This window comes from Sipha flava, unplaced genomic scaffold (assembly GCF_003268045.1).
Source record: "Sipha flava isolate LNK unplaced genomic scaffold, YSA_version1 250_pilon_pilon, whole genome shotgun sequence".
In the NCBI taxonomy this organism is placed as follows: Eukaryota; Metazoa; Arthropoda; class Insecta; order Hemiptera; family Aphididae; genus Sipha; species Sipha flava.
The window spans coordinates 321,575-346,599 of NW_020272902.1; the positions used below are offsets into that span (position 1 = coordinate 321,575).

Sequence of the window (25,025 nt, forward strand, 5' to 3'; positions counted from 1 at the left end):
TTGAATAAATAAATAATTTTTTTTTGTACCTATATTATTTATATAAGTAAAAATAATTTTATTAATATGGAGAAATAAATAAATAAAAATCTCAATATGGTAAACGTTTTTTTTTTGTAAAAAGTAAATTCTGTTGACAAAACATTTTTGTACGAGTTGTAACTGTTCAAGGTTACTTACTGTGTGTGATTACACTTTGTATTTATACTTGTTCTGTACTAACAATATGAACAAGTATAATATAAACTACATTATTTACATTTTAACTTGTAATTATAGTTATTTTTTTTTTTTTAATAATTATAAATTTTTAATATATTTCAATGTTATTTTATACATTTAAATCGTAAAGCGTACAATAAAAGAATTAGACAACGATTGCATTAAAATAGTAAGTTTCTTGCTATGCAAAACATGTGTGCAGTAAAGTATAAATCTTGATAATTTTAAGTAGCTTCATTACTTCAATTCAACTTTATTTGATTTTCATTTGTTATAATCAACAGTAATTGAAAATATTCTAAAATTAAAGAAAAATTGGTTTTCAAAATAATGTTATCTGTTGTGTAAAATATATTTAGTAGCATTTTAAGTTTTCTTGTACTATTGTATACTTTTTGTAGGAAAATATATTTAAAAAAATTGTAAAAAATTATCAAACACATATTTTCCACTTTAAATTTAGTGATATGACAATAACTATGATATTTGTGTTATACAACTGTATTAATTCTAAGATAAAAATAGAACTTGGTATTAAAAGAATGTTAAAAATTAGAACAATACACTAGTAAGAAGTAAAATTTCTTCTATTTATTATATAAACTATTATTTACAATCAACGAGTTAAAAAAATATACTGGTTTGGTTCTACCATAAAAGTGATGGGATTTTATTTCTAATGATTTTCACATGGAAAAAAAAATCTAATTATATTAATAATTTTATTTTAACGAATGTTTAAATTTAATTTAACCATAAAGAAATTGATTAATTACATAAGATTATGATAAATTAAATTAATGATATTCAGTTTAATTACTCAACCTCAATCAAAGTTTTATTATTTCATGTTATTGTAATTAATAATTATTATAAAGTAAACAAGTATTTAAACATTTTCTAAATAACTGAAGATTAAATTGATTAAACAATAATAAACAAGAAATAATGGCAGAAACTCACTTTACTACTAGTCCCTTCCTTTTTACATTTCTAGATCTGCAAATATATGATTACCAATTTACAATATCCAGCCGTGAGTGCCTAATTGTTATTCAATTGATTAGAAAATAAATAGATACAATATTATAGTTCCAAATCTAGTGAAACGAAAATAAACATTTAATTATTAATCAGCATAGATTATGTATAATTATGATGTGGATTGTACGTCGTACATTTGTATTATAGAAAGTTATAAAGTTAATATTAGTTTAGTTGGTATTGACAGCAGACTGATGTTTTCAAATATAAGTAATTACTAACTACAAATGCAATAAATATAAATGTTAGAAATACATAATTAAAAATATTTTTATTGAATGTGAATCGTAAACAGTAGTTAAAAAACAGATGGAAGAAATATATGCTTTTGAAATGCAGTGTTGGTGAAAGACACAAACAATTTCTTCAAAGGAATGAAAAAAATATCAATATAGGAGTTAATCGTGAAGGAAAGAATGAAATGGATTGAATCTCATTAGAAATGGTACAAGGATAACTGCTATAATTGAAGGGAAGACCAAATAGTCATACAAATAGTCAACTATTTTAAAATATATCTGAATGTGCATATAATGAATGCATGCAAATGATTTGTTGAATTGAATTATTACTATATCTTTTAATTTATCAAATATTAAATGTCACCTACTGGATCTGAAAATATTTTTAAAACGGCTAAATGATCGTTCCACATCTACCTACATCGGTTGATTAAAGCATATTTGAAGCGCATAATATCAAAAGGCAATAATTCCAAATTTTTAGAAGGGTGTCTACCACTCATTATATCATTGATTGATTTAAAATCAAAATAGCCTGGAACTTTCTTCTGTAACAGCATGCGTTTTCTTTTCTACAACATCTCCTATTGGTCCGTTTACGAGTTTTCATTTTGCAATCGTTGATTCGACAATTTGCATATTATCATTTGAGGACATATTTCTGTTTCTTATTTTGTAAATGTATGTGCAATAAAACTAAAATTCACTGAGATGAAAATAAAATTAGTTTTTAATGTTTAATTTTGCATAATATTTTGAGCTTAGAAGTAACTGGATCTAAATTTGAAATAATTTCTTGTACTTTTATACAAAGAAGATTTATGAATGATGAAATGATAAAATATGTTTAAAAATATTTATTAATTAGTGAAATATGTAAAAATATGTAAAATAAAAGTAGCATCATATTAATACGAATGATTTAATTCATGAACATTACTTATCGAATCTTAAATATCTTGTTTTAATAAAAATATGTATTTACATATAAATCCGTTCCCTATATATGAGTTTGTATTCAATTCTTTTAAATTTTAGAAAACAATTGCATACTTTATATGTTTGTATTAGTACAATTAATGATGGAATTAATATTAGTTGTAACATGAATTTTAACTAATAATTGAATGGGCTTTATCATACTAAGACACACAAATTAGTATAAATTATTGAAAAAAAGGGTATCTAGGAGTGTCATTTTTCATACACAGGATACAAAATAAAAACATAATACTCTAACATTGTTACAGATAGTTTAAAAAAATAAATAAATAAAACTTCACAGTTTGATTATTAAAAAAAAAACCTCTAAATATATTTCATATAATTATACAATACTTCTATTAAACTGTTATATTATAATGTACAATAAAAATTATGTATAAACTTAAAACAAAGTGTCATACATATTTACAAATTATATTTTTTTAGATTAACTGCGCAAAAGAGAAAAATGGAAAAATTTGTAGCAGTGATATAAGAGTGAAAGTAGTGGTTAATTAAAATAATATAATATTATCATCATTAATTTTTTATACATAATTCCATTTATGAAAAAATGTTTATTTGTATACATTTATTTTTGTATAAAATAGTATTATTTTAGATTTGATAAAATAATAAATAAATTAGAAATATTTATATTTAAATTATAAAAATTTCACACACTTATATCAGTATTAAGTAAATAATAATATTAAACTTACAATATATACAATTTGTGTATACATGATGTGGACAATAGAAAATGTTTTCATGGGATTATTATTATTTGAAGTTGACCACTGATATTTTTTATGTTATTTAAATTTCATAGCATAATTATAAAATATATATATTTATATTAAAGTCAACTACAAATTTAATTGAGAGCATTCAAAAAAATTGATTTAGTTCATTCAGTTTTGACAAAACATAAAGTTACAATTACGGAAGAATTTGACATTTTGAAAATGATATGTGTCAATATGTGAATAAATACATAATTAATTCCTATTTAATACAATTAAAGGGTAAAAAAAGTATTTAAATAAACTAAAATTTTTAATAAATTGAAAATATTCTAATTCTTTATTCGTTTTTATGGCACTGAGCTAACCTATGTGCAAACTTCATTTTGAAGAATACGACGGAGGTAGCATAGAGGTTGTAATTTTAATGATGGTTGGTGATAACACTATAATAAAATAATAATTTGGCATTAAGTAAAAAGCAATATGTTTTGAATGTTCAAAAATTAAAATAAAACCAGTATTATATTATCATTTGATAAATTTTGAAAAATATTAGTTTAATAAACTAAATATTATTTGTTATAAAGAGACATAGTACTATATCTATTAATACAAATAAACTTGATATGAGATTCTAATTATCTTTATACAGAAATCAAAGAATCCGTATAAATAAAACAACAACAGTTATTGAATAAGACATGTAAATCATGATTAAAGTTTCTAGTATATAATAGAACTATAGACTAGTACTAATAACATGTTGATGGATGGTATTGATCATTTTATTTATAGCACACATTCGGGTAATTTGTGAGATTGCTTCATTAATTAAATTTCAAATACAAATTATAAACACTATTTTATGATAAGACTTATTCAAAATTTGTGTTGAACATGTTCAGGTCTTCAAATGAAGCAGCAGCTGCACTTTGATCAAGCATTTGCATCATCATATCAGACAGTTCTTGCGGGTGGCCACTGTGCGGATGTGGTGGTACATTGTTTGCTACAGCAGTGGCTCCAGTTGCTCCAGCTTGCCAACCCCACATTCCTTAAAGGAATTAAACCAATTTCAAGTATACAATTTAGAACATTTTTATTTACAATAGAAATAGCAATACATTTATTATTAAATAAATGATTAAATGTGTACCAAGAATTAAAAGTATAACTACACTAAAAAGTTAATGCATTAGAGAGCCTAACCTGCTACCTACAGACTTTTTATAATAGACCTACAGTTTAGTCGGCTTATTATTATTATTATTATGAAGAGCGCACATTATAACAATTTGAAATTGCTTGACTGCTTATACAGTATGATTCTAGGGGTAAGTTTAGGGGAGGGCAGGTGTTCAGGTCAGCTGATCCATAGTTAATATTTATTAATAAAATTTGATTCTTAATGATTTCTTACATTTCTTAAATGTGTCAACTATAGGTTGAAATTAATACTAGATTAGAACAAACGTTAATATTTTCAATGATAATTATAAATTAACTCAAAAACAAATATTATATGATAAAGTTGTTTTTTTGTTACAAGGTATACATTTATAATCCAATTTCAGCCCTAATAGTGGTCTCTTCATCCATAGTTCTTTAACTGTAGATCGCCCTTGTATGACGCTTTTTTCCCACTTGCACACATATCAATTCATAAGATGACCGAATCAATCGATAGATTCAAATTGATATGGGAAGGCACTGTATGTCATTATTTCTTGAAACGTACCAAACTAGCAAAATTGTCAAGAGTAATTGACCGACTGTAGGCAGGTCTATGTAGTCATCACCAATAAGACTATTTAATTAGTTCAGTGTGTGGATTAGCAGCCCAACCCAGCTAAATTATTGGCTGATAAAAAGTCTATAATTTATGGGACTCTCTTAAAATATAAATTAAATTTTACCAGGAGATGCAGTGGCTGGGGATGGGTTGTGATAGGTTGTCTGCCTAGCGCCTCCACTTAATTGTGTATATGTTGGACCTGATGGTGAACGGGACGGACTCATTTCTTGACTGTATTGATAACCTTCAGTGACCGGCTAAACAAATAAATTTATTGAATTATTATCTAATAACTAAAAAAAAAAAATGTTACGAGGAAAATTCTGTTATATTTTTTACTTGACGCAATGTCCATGCAGTTTGTGCAGGCGTTGGACTTGACTTCGTAAGACGATTGATTAATGGGGATTGCACTTGGCTTTGAGTCCCTTGATTAGGCGAGTGGTAGCTAATGGGTGACGCATTTGTTTCATAAGTGTTAAAAACATTTTGAGTGCTATTTGGTCTTTGCGCAGTGTTATTGGCTATACAAAAAAATTATTAAGATTGTTAAAAAAAAAAAAAAAAAAATGATATGAAATTACTTACGTATCATATGTTGATTTGGTGTTGGAGCAGCAGTGATCATTGCATGTGCTTGATAAGGTGGTGCCGCAACATGATCCCTTCTTTGAACTGTATAATCTAAACCAGGTGCTTGTTGTTGGTAAACAGATTCAGTGGACGGATTGCTGATATTGACTCCACTTTCTGACGGAGAATGCATTGAAGATCTATTGTAATACAAAATAAAAAGTTATGATTTAATAATATATTAATTAGATTAAATAAAACTTACTTAGCAGTTGAATTGGTGCACACAATATATTCAATATCATCAGTATATGGATTTAAGAAAGCAAAAGCATTTGTTCTCAGCCAAATCCAGTCATGATTTTTACCTCGAAATCGATACATCACAGACATCATTTGGCCTTTCATTTTTAAAACTGTGAAATTATAAAATAAATTATTAAATTCTAACAATAATTGTTATTATGTAAAAACAAAAATGATTGTTTTTAAAATAAAATTTAACCTTGTTCAAAACTCTCTTTCATGTGTGTTTGGTCTTCAGGATGAAAGAACTCGTAACATGAATTGCTTAAAAGATCTTGTGGCTTATATCCAAGTATATGTATTACACGTTGGTCAACAAATGTAAATTTACCATCCATAGAATGTCTTGATATAAATTCTAGAAAAATATTTTGTATTAAATACTAGGTATATTAAAATATTAATGTATAAAGTGTTATACCAGCATTACTAGATCCCGCTAAATCAGTAGTGTTTGGTATGGAAGTAACTTGTAGTCGTCCAATAGCAACCAAGCAACAGTGGGTGCCATCTTCTTCAACAGCTCGTTCAATTTGGACTCCTAAATAAATAACACGTTAAGATTAAATCACAAACTATATAGATGAGAGTTTATGATTATAAACGGTAAGTGTCATCGAGGTGATAAGACGACAGATCGACATCATACCAGATAATGGATGATCAAACTGACCGGTTGGAGGCCAGTTCTTTATGTAGCCAGTGCAGTGGATAACAGCGAATTCATTGCCATCACGCGTTGGTCCTAATGTATTACGTTGTTTGAGGCGTTGATGTAGATTATGCCCTGATATACTAGCCATCATACCACCACTATTACCGATTTTCATTCGGCATATGAATCCACGACGAGAACCCATACACAGTCTCATTGAAGCTATAGTATGAAAATATGTAAGCATGATTTTTTATATACTACTAATTGACTAATATTTTTGGCATACATTGATGACCTTCTTTTTTCACGGTGCCTGTTTTCAAATCTAATATACGCCCTGAATTTTGAGGTTCTTGCGTAGATAGCTGTTCTCGCACTTTTTCTACATCTTCTAGATGTAAGTGGTCAAACATACTCGTGCCTAACCAGTCAGTCTACAATAATTATTAGTAATAATATTTTATTAAAATGCTTAAAGATAAAAACGATAAATTCATACTTGAGAGTAATTTAATACTGGCGCAACTGAGTCAGAAACGTAAATAACTCTACCAGTATCACATGTGACAACAAATAGAAAACCATCGGCAGCTTCCAGTATTAAGTGCTTTAATTCTTGATCCGTCAAAAAGCTAGGTTTGTATGTGCCGTCATTGTTTGTGTTACCAGTCCCTGTAATTTTCATATCAAAATCTAGATGAAATGTTGGAAAACTATTATCAAGCAAGTAAAACAGTCTAAGGCACATTTTTGCATTTTATAAGTTTTTAATACACTAAAAATCTAAATAATCAAATAGCTAAAAACAAAACCGATCAATCAAAAATAATAAATTTGTTAATCAAAAAATAAATTAATACTTTTTTTTTTTGTAAAATTACATAATTATTTATTCATTATAAAATTTTAATATTTTATTTGAATGCTATATAATACTATATGTAGAAAATATAGTATATATTTATTATATTAGTTTTAATTAATAATACATTGAAATTTGACCCAATCCGTATTTGAAGTAATTATAAATAGACTTCGCATAGGACATACTAAATTAACACACGGATACATCATGGCAGCAGAAAAACAACCCAGATGTAATACATGCGGAACTGAACTCACAATTAACCATATTTTCATAGAACGCCTCCAGTACATAGATAAACTAAAAATTCTCAACATCCTCAACACTCTAGACGCAGAATTAGAATAGGATACACACACACACCATCAACCAAGTCTTAGTATTCTTAAAAAAATGTAATTTATACAACTCAATATATATATATATATAAAAAAAAAAAAATGTAAATTAAAATGTAACTAATGGCCTATGTTGTCGAGTTAAATTTAAGATTAAAAAAAAAAAAAAAAAAATATTTATATTATACATTAATATATTAATATAAATATTTCAATATTATTAAAAATTTTGATTTCTAAACATAATATAAATTAAATCTTAAGTTTTATTTTTTTAAATCAGACTTAAAATTGGCAATGCGCAATAGAAAAAAATTTATCATTCACATCTCGCCCATAAAATAAAATAAAAGTACGTCAAAAACCGAAGGGTGAAACAGGAAATTGACAATGAACGTGACAATAAACAATGGAGTTATGCCGCCAGCGGGCAGACATAACGCTTAACCAGGTGAATATTAAATATTATTATTATACATTATTTCTAGCATAATAGTAATAATAGTCATAATAATAATATATTATTATAATAACTGGCTTTGACTTGACCGGGTTCCAAACAAACGTATTCCACCTATAATGCGACAATACTCATTCTCGTCATCCGCATACTGTTCGTATATTTGAATACAATTGGTTTTGTACCTACTCAGTATTTGAGGCAGATCCCCGTTATTATATTAAAAACGATGGCAAAGAAAAAAAGAAAATTCAATCCATTCAAGGTATTGAGTGAAAAATAATCATTGACCATAATAAAGCGAAGATAAACAAGATCAGTAAATACAAAATGATTTTATAGCAACTACTTATAATAGTTATGTCCACTGCATTATTTCCACAAACTGATACAAGAAAAATAATTATTATATTACATAAGAGTTAAATGTGTACTTGAATATTAACGGTAGTTCACAATGAAGACATAAATCGATTTATAAGTTTGTAAAGCAATGAATCTCGAATAAAACAATCGTTTAAAATATATATAACCGTAAATTACTTTTAATATATCAGTTTAGTTATCGGAGACTAAATAATACATTAACTAAGTTAACTTAAGTTTGCAAAGTCAACAGTTTATTTTATTACTTGTATGTCATATCACCGTGACGATTTACGTTGATGAAATAAAAAACTGCCAACAAGACATAAGTAAACTATTCGGGTACAATAACATAATTTTTGTTTTTACTAAGGTGATAATATTTTTTTCTAGAAATTAATATGCATGTATATATATAATAGGAAATAGGAATCAAAGGAAAGGGAAAAATAATTTAAGTACAGAGAAAAAGAAAAATGAAGATGTTTCATAATGTAATTCATGGCGGTCTTCGTCGTGATTCGGGGTATTAGATAGATTATGATAAAGCACACATACAATGTCCTGCGGAAGGAAATACATTAAAAAGGAAACACGCATCCTGCGACAAAGCATTCACGTCCAAGATAAATTTGCGAGTTCTCACGCGCCCTTTCAGAGGGTTATCATATAGAAGGGTAGAAGTAGAGATATGACATATATATATATATATATATATAAGAGTAATATGATACTTCCTATAAATAATTTGAAAATTAAATAAATACATGTAAAAATAAATAAAGTAATATTTTAATACCTACAATTTTTTTAAAAAATTTAAACAAATATAATACTGAAAATAAATAATGATGCATTTTTGAGAAATAAATTAAATTTATATTAAATTAATGTTAATGAATCATTGTAATTCAAATATTTGTAATAAAATCTCTAAAAGACTTGAATGGATAATTATTATTATAGTGTAAAATATATTTAACATTCTAGTATAAATTTAATGTAATTAGCAAAGTGCTATCGAGGCCGAGCAGGACTACCTTTCCAAGGTAAGAAATCTATACTAACCCTTGTCCACAATTGTTCAAATACGAATTACATCCAATTAAGTCTGTCTATTGGCAGTCGATAGAGCACCACGTTATCACTTTGTTGTTATTACTTTATTTCAATATAGTAAAAAATATATGTTAAGTAATATTTTTAAGTTTCAATAATTTTACTGAAGAAACTTATTAGTAGTACTATTCAATTTGTATAATTTTCTTTGGATTTACGATGAGGTCCATTTATACATTCATAATAAACATGCAGTTTAATTAAAAGGGACAGCTCATGAATTGAATTGGCAATTCTCCATGTTCAAGTGAAAACATGTACTCACAATTTTTTCGGCATAATTTATTGTTAGTATTTCATATTTTTAAATGATTTTAACCGCTATTTACAAATATACACATTTTTATATTAATTACCTGCATAGTTTATTGATTATTGATTTGGCTACAACAAAACTAAATTTTTTTGGGAACCTAATTCCAATAAATTTCTCGAGAATGATTTAAAATCATTTGTTTCCCCTTGAGTGGAAGTTTTATTAACTATGGATGATTTTTCTAAAACTTTTTTAAAAAAAAATATTAGTTTATATAAGTTGGGGACAAAAAGAAATATGTATATATAATAATAACTAAATATCCCATTAATATTATTTAGTCCGCAATAGAACATAAACTATAAAATTGAACAAACATTGGAAACATTTCATACAGGTGGTTTCAAAATAATTATATATTTAGATTTAATAGTTCGTTAATGTTATAAACTTCGTAATATGAATCAATAACTTTACTTTGTTTAATGTAGAATTTCTAATTTAAATTTATAGATTTCGTTTTTTAATTATAAATCTATGAGTATTATTTATATACTTAGATAATACATTTTGAGTAATAACAACTAAATGATAATGTGGTGCTCTAATCGATTGCGAGTAGCAAGAATTAAGATATACTGGTCTGATATAACGAGTCTATATTAACAATTACGCTAGAAGAAATCAAAGTGACTCACCAAAATAACTGTTGAAAAGTACATTTAGTGCTTGTTATCATATTAGTGACAATTTATACAAGTAGATAGACATCAATTTATTTACAAAAAAAATTGTTTATAATTTTATAAAATAATACATCGTTAAGATTTTTTTATTTTTTGAATCTAAAATAATTTTTTTCTGGATTCAAAATAATATTATTTCTGAATAGTTTATATAGTTGTATGTTCTTATTAATTACTGATATATTTTATCATTAAATGTTAATTTTATCTACTCGCAGCGCTGTAAGACATTTGCAATTAAAAAGTCGGTTTAAATTTTTATTATCATCGGTCTTTGAGTATCCAATATATATGACTAAGTATATCTTAATTCGTGGCGAATAAACAGACCCCCCAATTGATACTTGATATTTTTTGATACTAATTAAATGATAAGAGAGATCGAAATTGTATGCGTTTGCATGTTCATACTGATTGTAAGCACTTATACGAGGGTTTGAAATGCCGCCGGTTCAGACCTAACAGAGATCAATTTTTTTCGTAAATGCATATAATGTGCATATTTTTACAGTCTAAGTAAATAATTCAATTTTTTCTTGTTTTTATTTTGAAAAATTTGAATTTTTAATTACAGACGAAAAAAATTACTGTCATCATATGGTATTGTTTTATCTTATAGAGTTCGATAGTGTCAATAAACTGTTTTCTGACAAATTAAATTACTTTAAGTTTTGTCAATTTTAGCATTAATTTATTGGCTACACTATAAATTTGAAAAGTATTAATAGTGATATACTGATATTAATTCGCAACATTTCATGTATCAGTGTATCACTATCACATAAATATATTTATTTATATATTGTAATGATGATTTTTTTAAATTTAAATAATTTGATTATTAATATTTAGATGTCAAAAGGTACAACACTTCTATATAATTGTGTTAAGTTTTATTTTTTTAAATTGTTTTAAAAATATAAAATTATGGTTTTTTTTTTTTATTTCAATATTTTGTTGATTATATAAAAGTATAAAGTAATATACATTTATGATTTGAGTATATTTTTCAATTATTTGTCCATATTAATGCATATTTCGACCCTTTAGCTTTGTATATTTGCATCATATTTTTCACATTTTTAGTGCATATAACTCCTATTTATACTTATCATACAACACAACTTGTACGGGGGAGAGGGGAACTAGTAATCAAGGTTTATTTGCCAAAAGAGTTCCTTAAAGATAAATTTTAAAATGTATTTTTCTAATTGCTTTTTTATTGTACAAATAATTATAAATATATTTTTGTTTAAATTCATATAATTTTATATTTTGAATACATACCCCTAAGACTTTTCATATGGTTAACTGCCATTCGAAGAATGGTGAGTTTGTCTGGTTTCCGAGCTAAAGATTGACATGCCGGCACCATATCTGAAAGTTCAGTGATATACGCTGTCATCTTGTTCCGCCGCCGCCTTTCGATTTCGCAATGATTCTCCCTACAGTGATTTCACATGGAAAAAAAATCGCAAGATATACATAAATCGCCTAAAACATGTTCTTAATACTATAGTTTTTTTTTTATTTTTTTAATACTAATACTTAATACTATAGTTTTTTTTTATTTTTTTCAACATTTAGAAGTTACTAAAAATATAAATCATTATATTTATAATAGAACGTCGATTACTATTGTTGGACAGCCGTATATATTACGTAGCATATGAAGGAAAACAATTAATCGTAATTGACTTATGGGTTTCGTCTATTATCTATTATTATCAGTACCATAACAACAAAATATTGTGCCAGGAACGAAACTTCAAAATGTGCCCTCAAGCATTTTTAATTTAAAAGTACTATTATTATGAGATATTATTTTCAACAGTTATTATTAGGACATTGAAGTTTTTGCAAATAAAATATACAACACTGACCGTTGAAATTTTTAACATAATATTGAAATTTTTCATTTTTGCGCCCATCCAGGAATTGCACCTGGGGCATTGGGATCTCATCCTATCATTATGGCCTAAATTAGTATTTAATATTAATTTTTGATCTTCGGTATATATTATATTATTCTTTGAACTAAAAAAAAAAATGGTTAACAAAAGTTGTTGTAATATGGATATTTACAAAGTATTTTGAGAAGATTGAAAATACCTCCCAAGAAACATTTCTGATCTTATAAGTTTTTTTTATAGACATTTCGGTGCAGATTTATTATCTAACCAAAAGTTTGATCACAGAAATATATAAATATGAGTGCATAAATATCACTATTTAATTAGTATATTTCTTACTTAATCCAGAATCTGAAATTCGAAAGTTTAGATTTGAACAACTTTAAAAATTGTGATAACATTCGGCTTGGCCAAAAATAATGAATGTTTTTTGAATGTATTTATTTTTTAAAATTGAAATCCATAGTTAAAGAATCAAAATAGAATATTTAATAGTGTAGGTACATTGGTAACAGTAATTTTATTATATATTTGATAATTTTACATTTAAATTTATAAAATTGTTATGAATGACTCTTGTTCTGCAATAGCTGAAATGTAAATGAATTAAAATAATATTGTAACCGAATCAAAATAATAAATGTATTCTTATACAGTCAACCTATGGATTGATGTTAATTTTTCAATAGGCTCAATATATTTTACTATAAATATTTAAGTTTTAATATTTAATATGGTATAAATTGTCTGTGCATGAGCTAGTTTCATAATTGGACATTTTAATTAAGTGTTAAAATGAAAACGACAATAATTTACAATTATCGAGAATAGATTAAATCAAAGTTCATTGTATACCTAAACGATATATTTTATTATTTTTATAGATATTACAATATTCGACATGCCTAATAAGAATCACATTTTTTTTTTAATAATATAAATCATGTATAGATAGGATTTCATAATATTAGAAAAAGATAAGTTAGGTATTTTATAAGATAATAAAAAAATACTATTTAATAAAAATAATTGTTCCAACATAAGTTATTATTATAAGTTGTTATATTATACATACTTTACAAAAAAGTTATATTCAATTTTAAAGCTTTTATTTTAAAAAAAAGGTGTCACTAATCCCTGTACGGTTCAAAGTATATCTAACTTTCTGGGCATCTAATTGAGAACCGTTATCAGACGTATGACGTTATTAAGTTACTAGTAACATTCTAAAGTAACCAAACCAAAACGATAAAAATAAGTGTGCACGAGAAAAGAAAAAAAATATTAAAACGTGCAACATACGTAATGGATACCTAAAACATTCGAACAAGCAGTAACGGAAGGTTCACTCACTATTTATAAAATAAAATGTGAAATTGATTGAAAACTCGATCAATATCTTAGCATAAATAAAAGTAGTTGATTATATGATTTTAAAACCCATATAATATTATATTAAATAGATTTAAATAAATATAAAAAATAAGAGGTTAAATCAAAATTTGATATTATCTTTAACAATTCCTTTGGTCTCTCCACGAGTTTTTCTATATAATATGTATATAATATAATGCAATCAAAATATATATCAAAATATATAGCTTATATATAATCAAAATATTGAGGGTTTGATAAATAATTTAGGTTTATATAATATATTACAGTTATTTATCGATACATGCTAGAAAAATAATGTAAATTGGCATAAAATTAAGCGATTTAAAATTGTAAGACTAATTAGAAATAAATTAAATAAATAATTTATATTTAATTAAAATAAACTTATATGAAACGTTGAATAACCAATGTATTTTTAGAATTGAGTAGTTCTGTTTCATCATTATTATTAATCATTAGCAACGTTATGTTAATTTATCTTTGAAGTTACAGTTATCTATGAAGTTATGCATATATTGTTGTATTCCTTAAAGTTGTTTTTTAAAGTAATTATTGAAAAAAAAAAGTTAGAAAATGGTTTTAAATTTAACAATATTGTTATATGTTATCGTTTAAAACTTATAACTTCTGTAAAATATATCAGTTTATATTATGAATAACGAAATAAATGAGACATGGTAATATTGTTAAAAATAAAAATAGGTTGTATTAATAAACTAGATTACCCACTACATTTTTGATTAATTTAGTATCATATTGTAATTTAAACACATAATATAAGAAATGTATACGTGCAAAAAATACGGAAAGAACATTTAATCTTGAGATAAATGAGATAACAAATAAAGTTGAAATATGTAAACATGCATTTATGTAATTAGCTTATTGTAAAAATGAATGTTAGAAGGGTTACTTTATTATTATTTCAAATGCTAATACTTAAAAAATATCAACGATTGGTAAATTTAAAATATTGTTTTTAACTTGGCACGCAAGACAATGAGTAAGTGGTAAATATTGTATTTTTTTTGTTGTTATTTATTTTAGCTGATAAAAATACTGACATATTGTTTTAGTAACTTATAATTTAGAAACTTCTTTTTGTGTTTATTATCATCATACGAATTATCTATTATTTTAATATAACAATACATAATATGTAATATTATAGTACATTATACGTGTATACAATAAACATAAATATACTCTCATAAATTATTAACTGATCTTAGTTTATTATCAATTGTAGTGATTTGCAACATATTTTACATGGTTACCCATAAAGAAGTTATATCCTTAAAATGAATATGTATTATACATCTATAGGTCATCTTCAAGAAAGTAATTATTAATAAACTAAGTTGTAAAAAATGTAACGAACACATTTCTCTCATCACATTTTGAATTTGAATAATATGACTTTTATTTCTCAAAATTAGATTCATCTATATATTTATCACATGTGTGTAATAAATTTAATGCAAATAAGGAGAAACAACATGCATGAGTGCGTATAGCACAGATATCCGTTCAGTGATAACACTGTGTGCGTATTATCTACCCCGAGTACCCGTTTATTACAGTTTTCGCGTATACCCCAAGACATCGCGAGCGTGGTCAAGTGTGTGTGTGTGATAGTGGCGCGCGCCTGTACGTGTGTGAGTGTGTATCACGGTGAAAGGTTATTTATATAATAATATCATATCGTTGAAGCGGCGGCCGCCAACCTATGATGGGTGTGGGAGTGGGGTGGCTGTTGCGCGATGATCTCGCCCAGGAAAATCGTGACAAGCATCCGGTAGGCGGCGTGCGACGGGCGGGATGCGCGCCTTATTCTCACGGCTATATGCACAAGCAGCTTATATTAACTGTTGTATGTGAGTGTGTAGTTGTATGTGTGTGTGTGTGTGTGTGTGTGTGTGTGTGTAGGCATGTGCCTTGTTGTATAGTTCGCCACGGGGGTCACTCAACTCTCCTCTCTAAACTGTACTCTTGAATTGGCGCTCCGGTTTTTCTTGTTCTAATGTGTTTCGGTTAGAAATATTGAAAATATAAACATATACGCATACATACGTAAGTGGACAATATTTATTTAATATAGTCAATACGGAAGGGTGGGTGGTAGAATAGAAAATTGTTAATGACTGCGAAATTATTACGAAAGTTGAATAATAATTTCAAGAGATACTTTCACAAATCGTGCACCCTCCGCATGCATATACACATGTATGTTTGTATATAAACTCGGAGGAAGTTCAACGAATAAACTTGGGGCTGTTTTTAATGAATACTGTAGCAGAAGTAGGCGGTGAGGAGGAAAAGTTTTGGGTGTGCACGTGTACAATCACGTCTTTATTAGCAGTCTCCGTTCTCGAATAATATAACGAATTAACCTTCTTGTTGGAGTTTTGTGCAAAAGTGCCTTAAAAGACTAAACATAATATACAAAATGTTTAAGTTTGCATTGCTAAGAAAACTGATATTTTAAGAAGAATATTATTTAACATACTGTCAGTGCCGTGCCTAGTAAAATTAGCGACCAGTGCAAAGAATCATTTTTAACGCCCCCACCCCCTACATAAGAATAATCTATGTAATTTATATATAACTACTACTAAATGAATAAAAGAAATAATCAACAACTAAAGAACAATATAAGAAATATAGCTCAAACTGTATAGGAAGAACACAACATATAAATAATAACCTATCATACTAAACCGGTATAATTTATTTACAAATCGAATTTATTGGTTGCACAAAAAACAACTTAACTTTAAATAATAGCCGATGAAAAATAATTAGGTGCAATTTCTGCGTTTATGAACTATGATGTAAACACTATCAAAGATGCCATCTATTAGATGGGTTCAAAATAAAACCGTACAACTCGTTCAAGTCGACATTAATTTATGTTATTAATGTTATGAAATTAATAATATCAAGTAACAATAATAGAGTATACATGTTAAGGTACATGTTAAGACACACTATTCACACGCCACGAGTTAACACGCCGCAAATTATAAACCGCTTGTTAACCTATCAATTTTTAAGCATTTTTAATCAGTTTTGTGATCATATTTATTCCCACTCAATTCCACGCCACGCGTTTTAAACAATTTTGAAAAACGTGTGACGTGTGAAGAACAACAAAGTTAACTACATCATTTGTCATTTATCATTCCCACTGATTTAAGTACATTAAAATATGACATAAATTAATTATATAATTATATAATATTAATATATATGTTTATATATTTTGTATTTTATTCTTCCTCACTAATTTGTGAATTTTAAAATGTCTTCTTAAAATAAAGAAAATTTGATGATGTTTTTTCTTCGGACTAAAGACCAAAACGTTAGGAAAGCATACATTTTATATATTTTATTATACGTGTTATCCCTCGCATTGTATATAATGTGCACAGTATCATATAACACGTATTATCACGGCGTGGCGTGTTAATAGTGCGTATCTACTTTTATAACCTTTATATTATTGTTAATTTGTAATCGAAGGCGTCATAATTTAAGGGAAAAATAAATACCAATACTAAAAATAAACTACCAACATCGCCGATCAACAATGTTAATTATGCTGACTACGCATCGATACCATGGCGTTGATATAGTAAATATAGTAGAATTCGTTAAGACGCTCTCCAAGGGACCAGTTACAAATAGCGTCTTAAGCGGGAAATGATATTACGGGGGAACAAAATGATGTCAAAATCAAGAGACTCTTAAAAATGAGCGTATTAGCCGGGAAATTGTCTTAAGCAAAAGCGTCTTAAACGGGTTATACTGTATTATAAATTAAATAATATGGTTAACTTACAATAATACTACTTAGATTTTGAAAAAGCTTTTGACGCCCCAGTGCAATGGTTATGATGACGCCCGGTGCACATGCATCTCTCACACCCCCTAGGCTAGGTCATGCATACTGTTATTTATTGTATGAAACTGAAGTTAAACATGCACATTATTAACACAAATACAGTCATTAATGATCAATTGTTAATTATAAAAAACAACAGATTTTTAGTTCATTTTTCAATGATTATGCAGTATTTTTATGAGCAATTAATTTTTTTTATAAAGTATGAAGTATCCTCAATATATTTAGCCATTGATTTTTTAAATTGTTTAGTTTAAATAAGGTAATTTGAAATAAAATAATATTATGAGTTATATCATTCTTCAAAAATATTAATCATTAAAATTTATGATTTTAAAATGTATATATTTTGAAAATTCTTAGCTTTGTAAGGAGTTTATCTATTATATTTAGTTTAAATATAATGTATTTATAATACACTGTATAAAAAAATAACATTGATTACATAAAATGAGTAAATACAAATTTTAAACAAAATATATAAGTTATGAGGCAATTCTAACAAATCAGACATTTTCAAACTCAAGTTAAAAAACGTGGTATAATTTGATACGTTTGACTTTCGTACTTAACTTTTATGGGTTTGAACATTTTACAGAAAAATCACGAAGAAAAAGGAATTATACTATCTTATTTTTAAGTATTAGAGAAATGCCATGAATTTATTTCATTATATACGTATCGCATAACTAAGTAATTCAGCAAATGTATTCTATTTCAAACGAGTTATTGGTATACAAATTTTTCAATATGTATATCAACTTGAAATTTAGAAAAAAATGACTTCCAAATTTTCATTGTTTTGCCAAGAGTTTTGTAAATATTGATTGAGTCAATTTTAAAATAAATAAGTTCTGTTTTCATTCTAAGAGATAAAATGATTTTGAATACATTTCAAAATCCTTATTAGTTATCTTATAACTAAATCCATCAGAACATATGTAATAGAATACTTATAAATTATTATATTATGCACGGGGTATAGAGGTTGCTTATCAATGCAGCAAATCCCTTACTTTAATAAAAAAAAAAAAAATTTAACATGAATAGAAAAAATAAAATTTTACCCATAATTTATCAAAATTTTTTAATAGTAAATAATTAATAAGAAAACAACTCTATGTAGAATTTACAATATTACATTTATGTATTCAAATCCACCTCCAGTAGTCTTTTCTATGTTTAACCTAATCTAAGTTTCTTGAGAGATTTTAACCCACTTTTTTTTTTCTATTAATATATTATCCTAATTCGAATAACTGGATTGTCAAAATAACAAAGAAATTCGATTATTATTGACATCAATACTATTTAATCTAAATATTACAATTGCACAGTATATCTTATATTTAATATAAAATAATTATAGTACCACTGAGATTAATTAATTTAAAATAGTTGAGTAAATTTGAGTAAAAAAAGTGTTGATTTGATTGTTGTTTTATAAACAACATTCAATTGTATTAACTAATAATAATTGGATTTTGGAATCTAGATCAATGTATAGGATATAAAAGATTAATATAATAAGTAAATGGCCTAGTTGGTATATTTATAGTGTTTTAAGTTTAATACACTATAAATATACTACAGTTGTAGTTATTTAAAATTATGAACATACACTTAAGTAATGATTAAGAAAAAATAATATTTAACCATAATTTTTTTTATTTGGTGTAAAATTAAGACTGTTTTTTAATTTATGTAATACCATTCATCATCAAACATCAACTGTATTAATTTATCAATACAGTTTACTTGATACAAATTTATTTATCTTAGCTAATGATGTCACATTAACAATTTTTTAAATTTTTTTAAGAGAATTCTATATTATACATCATAATGTGAAAAATGATGATAGTTCACTTGTTTATATTTATAAAAAAAATTTGGTAAATAAATAAAATACAATATAGCTTAGTTAATAATAGTTCAATTATTTTCAGCCTTGAACATTTTTCTAAAAAAAATTTACGTTATTTTACACATGCAATAGAATTTCTGTAAAATATGCGTTATGTTTCTTCTGTTTAATTGGGTAAAATTTACAATGCAAATCATGTGACAAAATAACAATACAGATATTGTAGTGACACGTCATTATATTTCTGTTACTTAGATCAATGACTAATATTGATATGTAGGAAATTTAAAATAAATTTAAGGAATAATATTAATTACTTGTATTTATTTATTTATTATTTAATAAAAGTTTTATCTTCTTAAAGAAAAATGCGATAGTTAATTTAGAGCGTATTCACTCAAATATTGTACGCAATTCAGAATCTTGAATAACACTTAAAATCTGTACTCAATTAAATAGTTATATTTAATACTGTGGTTATAACAAAAATAAAAATAAAATAATTATTTGTTTATAAATAATGGACTTTCTTAGATTTTTTTTTCAATATTATTTAATAGATTTCGAATAATGATCTTCGACTTGACATTTTTAAACTTGTAGCTAAAAGTTTAACCCAGTGGTTTTCAACTTTTTTAACAATGCAGCACACTTCATCTCCAAAAAAATTTTCGCGGCACACCAATTCATAAATTATGTAAAACATATTTTATATATATGTACACTATTTATAGACTATTCTATTAGAGGGTTATTTATTGCGAAATATATTATACAATCGATCGATCGAGACGGTTGCGACGGGCATACTTACAATAAATAATATTACGAGTATACGTATCTACGATTAGTTCGATCAGTTTTTATCAAATATCGATAGTAATCAGGTAAATATATTTTAATAAAACAATTTATAAATTTATCGGGGCACACTTCAAGGGCGCTCGCAGCACACCGGTTGAAAACCACTGGTTTAACCAATGACTACTAAAATAATATTAATGTAATATAAAAAATTTATAATAAAAATGTATAGGACTATACGAGCACAATAATTTATTATAAGTCAAAACTACTAGATTCTGCAGAAACACAATAGAATCTTAAAGCTTTCCATAAATCCTGGTGAAAATGCATCCCTTCCTCTCTAAGTATATCCCAAACAATAATAAAATATAATCTAAAAATAGTTTCTCTTTTACGTAGAATATAGAAAAAGTATTAGTACCAATGATAAATATAAATAAATATGATGGCTAATAATAATTGAGAGGTAAATAATAAATACTCTTTCTGGTTTTAATATATTATGATTGATAGAAAAGAATCCAACAAAATTACAGTATTAAAGGGATGAGGAAGGTAGATAAGAGAGTTCTTTCGTTTTGCCAAGTAATAATTTTATTCCGTTTTTCTTTTCTTTTTTACGGTTTTAATTTTCAAGTGTTTTTTACTCCTTTTATTATTCTTTCGTTACAAGTACAACAAAATTAAATTTCGTTACTACCGCACGGTCATAAAATGTGGTACAAACTGGCTGGAAAAATCTCGAACAAAATTAACTTAAAGATGAGATAACGATCCTTTTTTTCATTGCATAAGGTAAGAGATAAAGCTTAAGTTCACCAAAATGAATTAATTGTGTTAACTATAAAAGTAAATAAATTGTATATTTTTACATTTATAAATACAGATGGATAATTTATTTAAATACCCAAATATTGTGATTCACACAGTTACAGATTAAGCTTCAAATATTTATCATTATTATATTTTATAAATGTTTAATGTTCAATATAAAAATAAAATACAAATACAATTTAATACTATTTCATTTATTGTAGTAAGATATTTAAAATATATTTTATGTTATTTGTACTAGTTGCCATTCGAGTTCATATATTTAAAAGTTCATTGTATGTAATTATAAATTTATATTTTAACATAAGAATGATAAAATTGAATAATACTTAACTATTGAAAAAATTAGGTATGTAATTAAATCTATCAAATAGCCAATTTTATTTAACACTCACCTGGCAAATCTTTCTTTATCTTGGATATTATCATCTTCCATTCTAGAATATTTCTGGTTAGAATCCTCTTCATCGGATCTAAAATAAAATAAAGAGTACTATTAAATAAAAATATGAAATTTTAAGCCAAAATATAAGACTGTATTTAAGAAATATGTATCTAGTATAAAAATTGTTTTCATGTTAATATATGATAATTATTGATTATGCAACAAGTATACTCGTATATTAGAAATATTAATGACTGTTTGGTATTTTATAAAAAATAAACCTCTTTGAGTATTATTGAGTACATTTTAGAATATTTTTAAAAGTCTTAAGTTGTAAAAATATGTTAAAAGTCAAAATTTATAATATCTAGTTTTGAATAGTATTTTGTTTATATTTCATAGATACTTGAATTAAATAATATAAATAGCATATGAGGCTATATATATATATATATATATAGGGTGTGAAGAAGCTATTTTTTTTAAAAATTATATTAATAATTAAGAAGTATTTATAACTAACGAGCCTATAAATTGCACTAAGGAGAAATACTATACAACGGCGTACTTTTTAACAGAAAAGTTTAGTCCTTCTTTTATAGTTATTATAGTTGACTTATGATAGTTGATTTACAAATTTATTATAATTATTATAGTCGAAAAAAAATTATTTTACATTGAGAAGAGCCAAATACAATAAAATATATCACAATACAACAAATTACCAAAGAAATCACTGATTTTATAAAAAAAATGGATTAAAAATTCAAAAAAGAAACATCGCAGTTTCTGTTAAAAGATACACTCCCCAATAAAGTTACCTGATATACTATATTAATGTAACTTTAATGAAATCTGATAAATAAAAAAAGAATATCTAAAAAAATTACTTCTAATAACTAAATGAAAATAGTAAGTACAAGTTAGTACTTGTTTGTGTTTCATATTAATTAAAGATATGTAGGAAAAAATTAACAATGTTTATTAATTTTTAATCAAAAATAAAAATGTTATCATGTATAAATCAACAATGGTTATCTTATATCTTAAAAAAACTTATTAAAACGATTATATTATGTATCCAATTAAAATATTAATGTGCCCCGAAATGTAATTTTCAAAACTATTTTTAATGAAATATTACATTTTTATTTCACACAGAAAATTAATCAACAATTTAAAATCATAAAATATAACTAGCATTATTTTAATACTGATTATGAAAGAACATTTATACATACATACATACATATATATATATATATATATAATTAATACATTTAATTATATATATATATATATATATATATATATATATAATTAATACATTTAATTGGTACAAGGTAGATAAAGAAAGCTGTTAATTAAAATCATTGACAGAAACCAACAATTTAATAGGTATGTAAAATCTGTTCAACCCACGCAGTCACATATACTATTATTAGTCTTCATATTGTTTATAATAAGACATAGACAATATTATAAAGCTTTTCAAAGAACATTTTATTGTTGGTTTTTATCTGTAACTTAATAATAATATTGCAACAAGTTTTAATTATATGATAAATACTTTCAACACTTCAAAATTAGTCCACATGTATAGTCGAATGTCTTATCAATATTTAATATAAATAGTGTATATTTTAATTTTATTACGAGTTATAAATAAGTGTATTATTTTTGTCTATTCTAATTATATTTCAGAATTTGAAATACGTTTGATATTTTTATATATTTAATTATTTTCATAAAAAGGTATACTGGGATATTCAAATATTATAAAATAAGTAACCATACAGATTGTAATAAGATCAATCTCAGGATTCAATGGCTGGTAAAATATAATTCTTCTCTGATAGTTAAGATCAAAAGAAATTATTATTAAAAAATTATATTTTAAGAACGTTGTACCCGATGTTCTATCTCATTCAATGGAGTTTTCACCATTCTAAGAATGTGAAAACAAGATTAATCATACTACACAAAGAAAATAATAAATTGTATAATATTACAAACAAAATATAAAAGATGATTTTATTTTATTAGTTGATCGAAAAATTATTATTATCCTCACGACAGTACTTTGTTATGTTAATTATAAAATAAAAATAACCTTTAAATTCCAAGATATTTTTAAACTATTTTTATTGAACAATAATTTCCTTATGATAAATATATTACTTATTGTAGTAATATTGGAATGTCAGAAGCGATTTCATTTTTAGGTCAATACGATAAAAAAATGTCCGGGGCCCGATTGTCTGCAAAGGTAAAAGGGACACCTGTCGTAGAACACCTGGCAAAGACCTCATGCCGAGGAAAGATGACTTTGATAAATGGTTGAAACCACAAAGGTCAGGTTAAATTCTACTATTTTTAATAAAACTTATTAAAAAATTTACAATTTTGCAACAAATTTGTAACTGTACTATAAACATTATGAAAATGATACTGAAAAATGTGACACTGACATATGGTATGTAAGAAAATATTGACTAACGCGATGTTAGTGGATATTGCGGAACTAATGTGTTAGTGTTCGTTGTCCTCTCCAAGCGTCATCCACTGCGAGGCCCGCACGAAGGCGTGACAAATGCGGTACATCAATCTGAGTGTTGATAAATTATTGTGGTTCAATGTTCAATAGAATAGGTACCTATCTACTATGAATTTATTATACTATATTTTTCTACACACACACACACACACACACACACACACACACACACACACACACAAATATATATATTAACGAAATTTTTATTTCAGTTATAAAAACAGTTTAGAATACTTCTGTTGTAATGTAACTAATTTAAATTGTTTTTACTAACTTATTTGATAAAATATCATAGGTTTATTTGTTTGTTTGGTTAATAATGTTTTAATCGTTTATGATAAGTAATTCATTATAATTTAATATGTAAATACATCTATATTATTTAAAAAAAATAAAAATAAATGAAATTAGATTATTTTCAAGTACAGTCAATAGGTAAACTAATTATATTTAATATACTATTAATAACTACACCGAATAATTTTATTAGTTGATAAGAATATATTGAACAATATTAAAGTCTACTTAAAAACCAATTTATACTTAAGGTTTTTTTTATTTTAAAAATCAATTATTTTTATTATTGTTATAAATAACTCATATTTTTTTTAATTTAGTTAAATATAAATAGGTA

General features: G+C 25.4%; 1 protein-coding gene across 6 annotated transcripts in view; it reads right to left on the reverse strand.

Annotated features, from left to right (window-relative positions):
* Positions 1 to 4,008: 4,008 nt before the first annotated feature.
* Positions 4,009 to 25,025, reverse strand: part of LOC112684466 (aryl hydrocarbon receptor nuclear translocator homolog) — a 33,763-nt gene continuing 12,746 nt past the window's right edge. For 2 of the 6 annotated variants that reach the window (XM_025556019.1, XM_025556015.1), the window contains 12 exons: positions 21,845 to 21,922; positions 12,011 to 12,168; positions 7,073 to 7,245; positions 6,860 to 7,007; positions 6,565 to 6,792; positions 6,337 to 6,456; positions 6,115 to 6,273; positions 5,875 to 6,025; positions 5,625 to 5,809; positions 5,376 to 5,560; positions 5,158 to 5,293; positions 4,009 to 4,295 (listed from right to left, as the gene is read on the reverse strand). In XM_025556019.1, coding sequence (XP_025411804.1) covers positions 4,117 to 4,295; positions 5,158 to 5,293; positions 5,376 to 5,560; positions 5,625 to 5,809; positions 5,875 to 6,025; positions 6,115 to 6,273; positions 6,337 to 6,456; positions 6,565 to 6,792; positions 6,860 to 7,007; positions 7,073 to 7,245; positions 12,011 to 12,168; positions 21,845 to 21,922 — 1,900 coding nt within the window. In that variant the 3' untranslated portion in view covers positions 4,009 to 4,116. Of the gene's footprint in view, positions 4,296 to 5,157; positions 5,294 to 5,375; positions 5,561 to 5,624; positions 5,810 to 5,874; positions 6,026 to 6,114; positions 6,274 to 6,336; positions 6,457 to 6,564; positions 6,793 to 6,859; positions 7,008 to 7,072; positions 7,246 to 12,010; positions 12,172 to 21,844; positions 21,923 to 25,025 lie in introns of all 6 variants that reach the window. The other 4 variants (XM_025556018.1, XM_025556014.1, XM_025556017.1 and 1 more) reach the window with 3 other exon arrangements.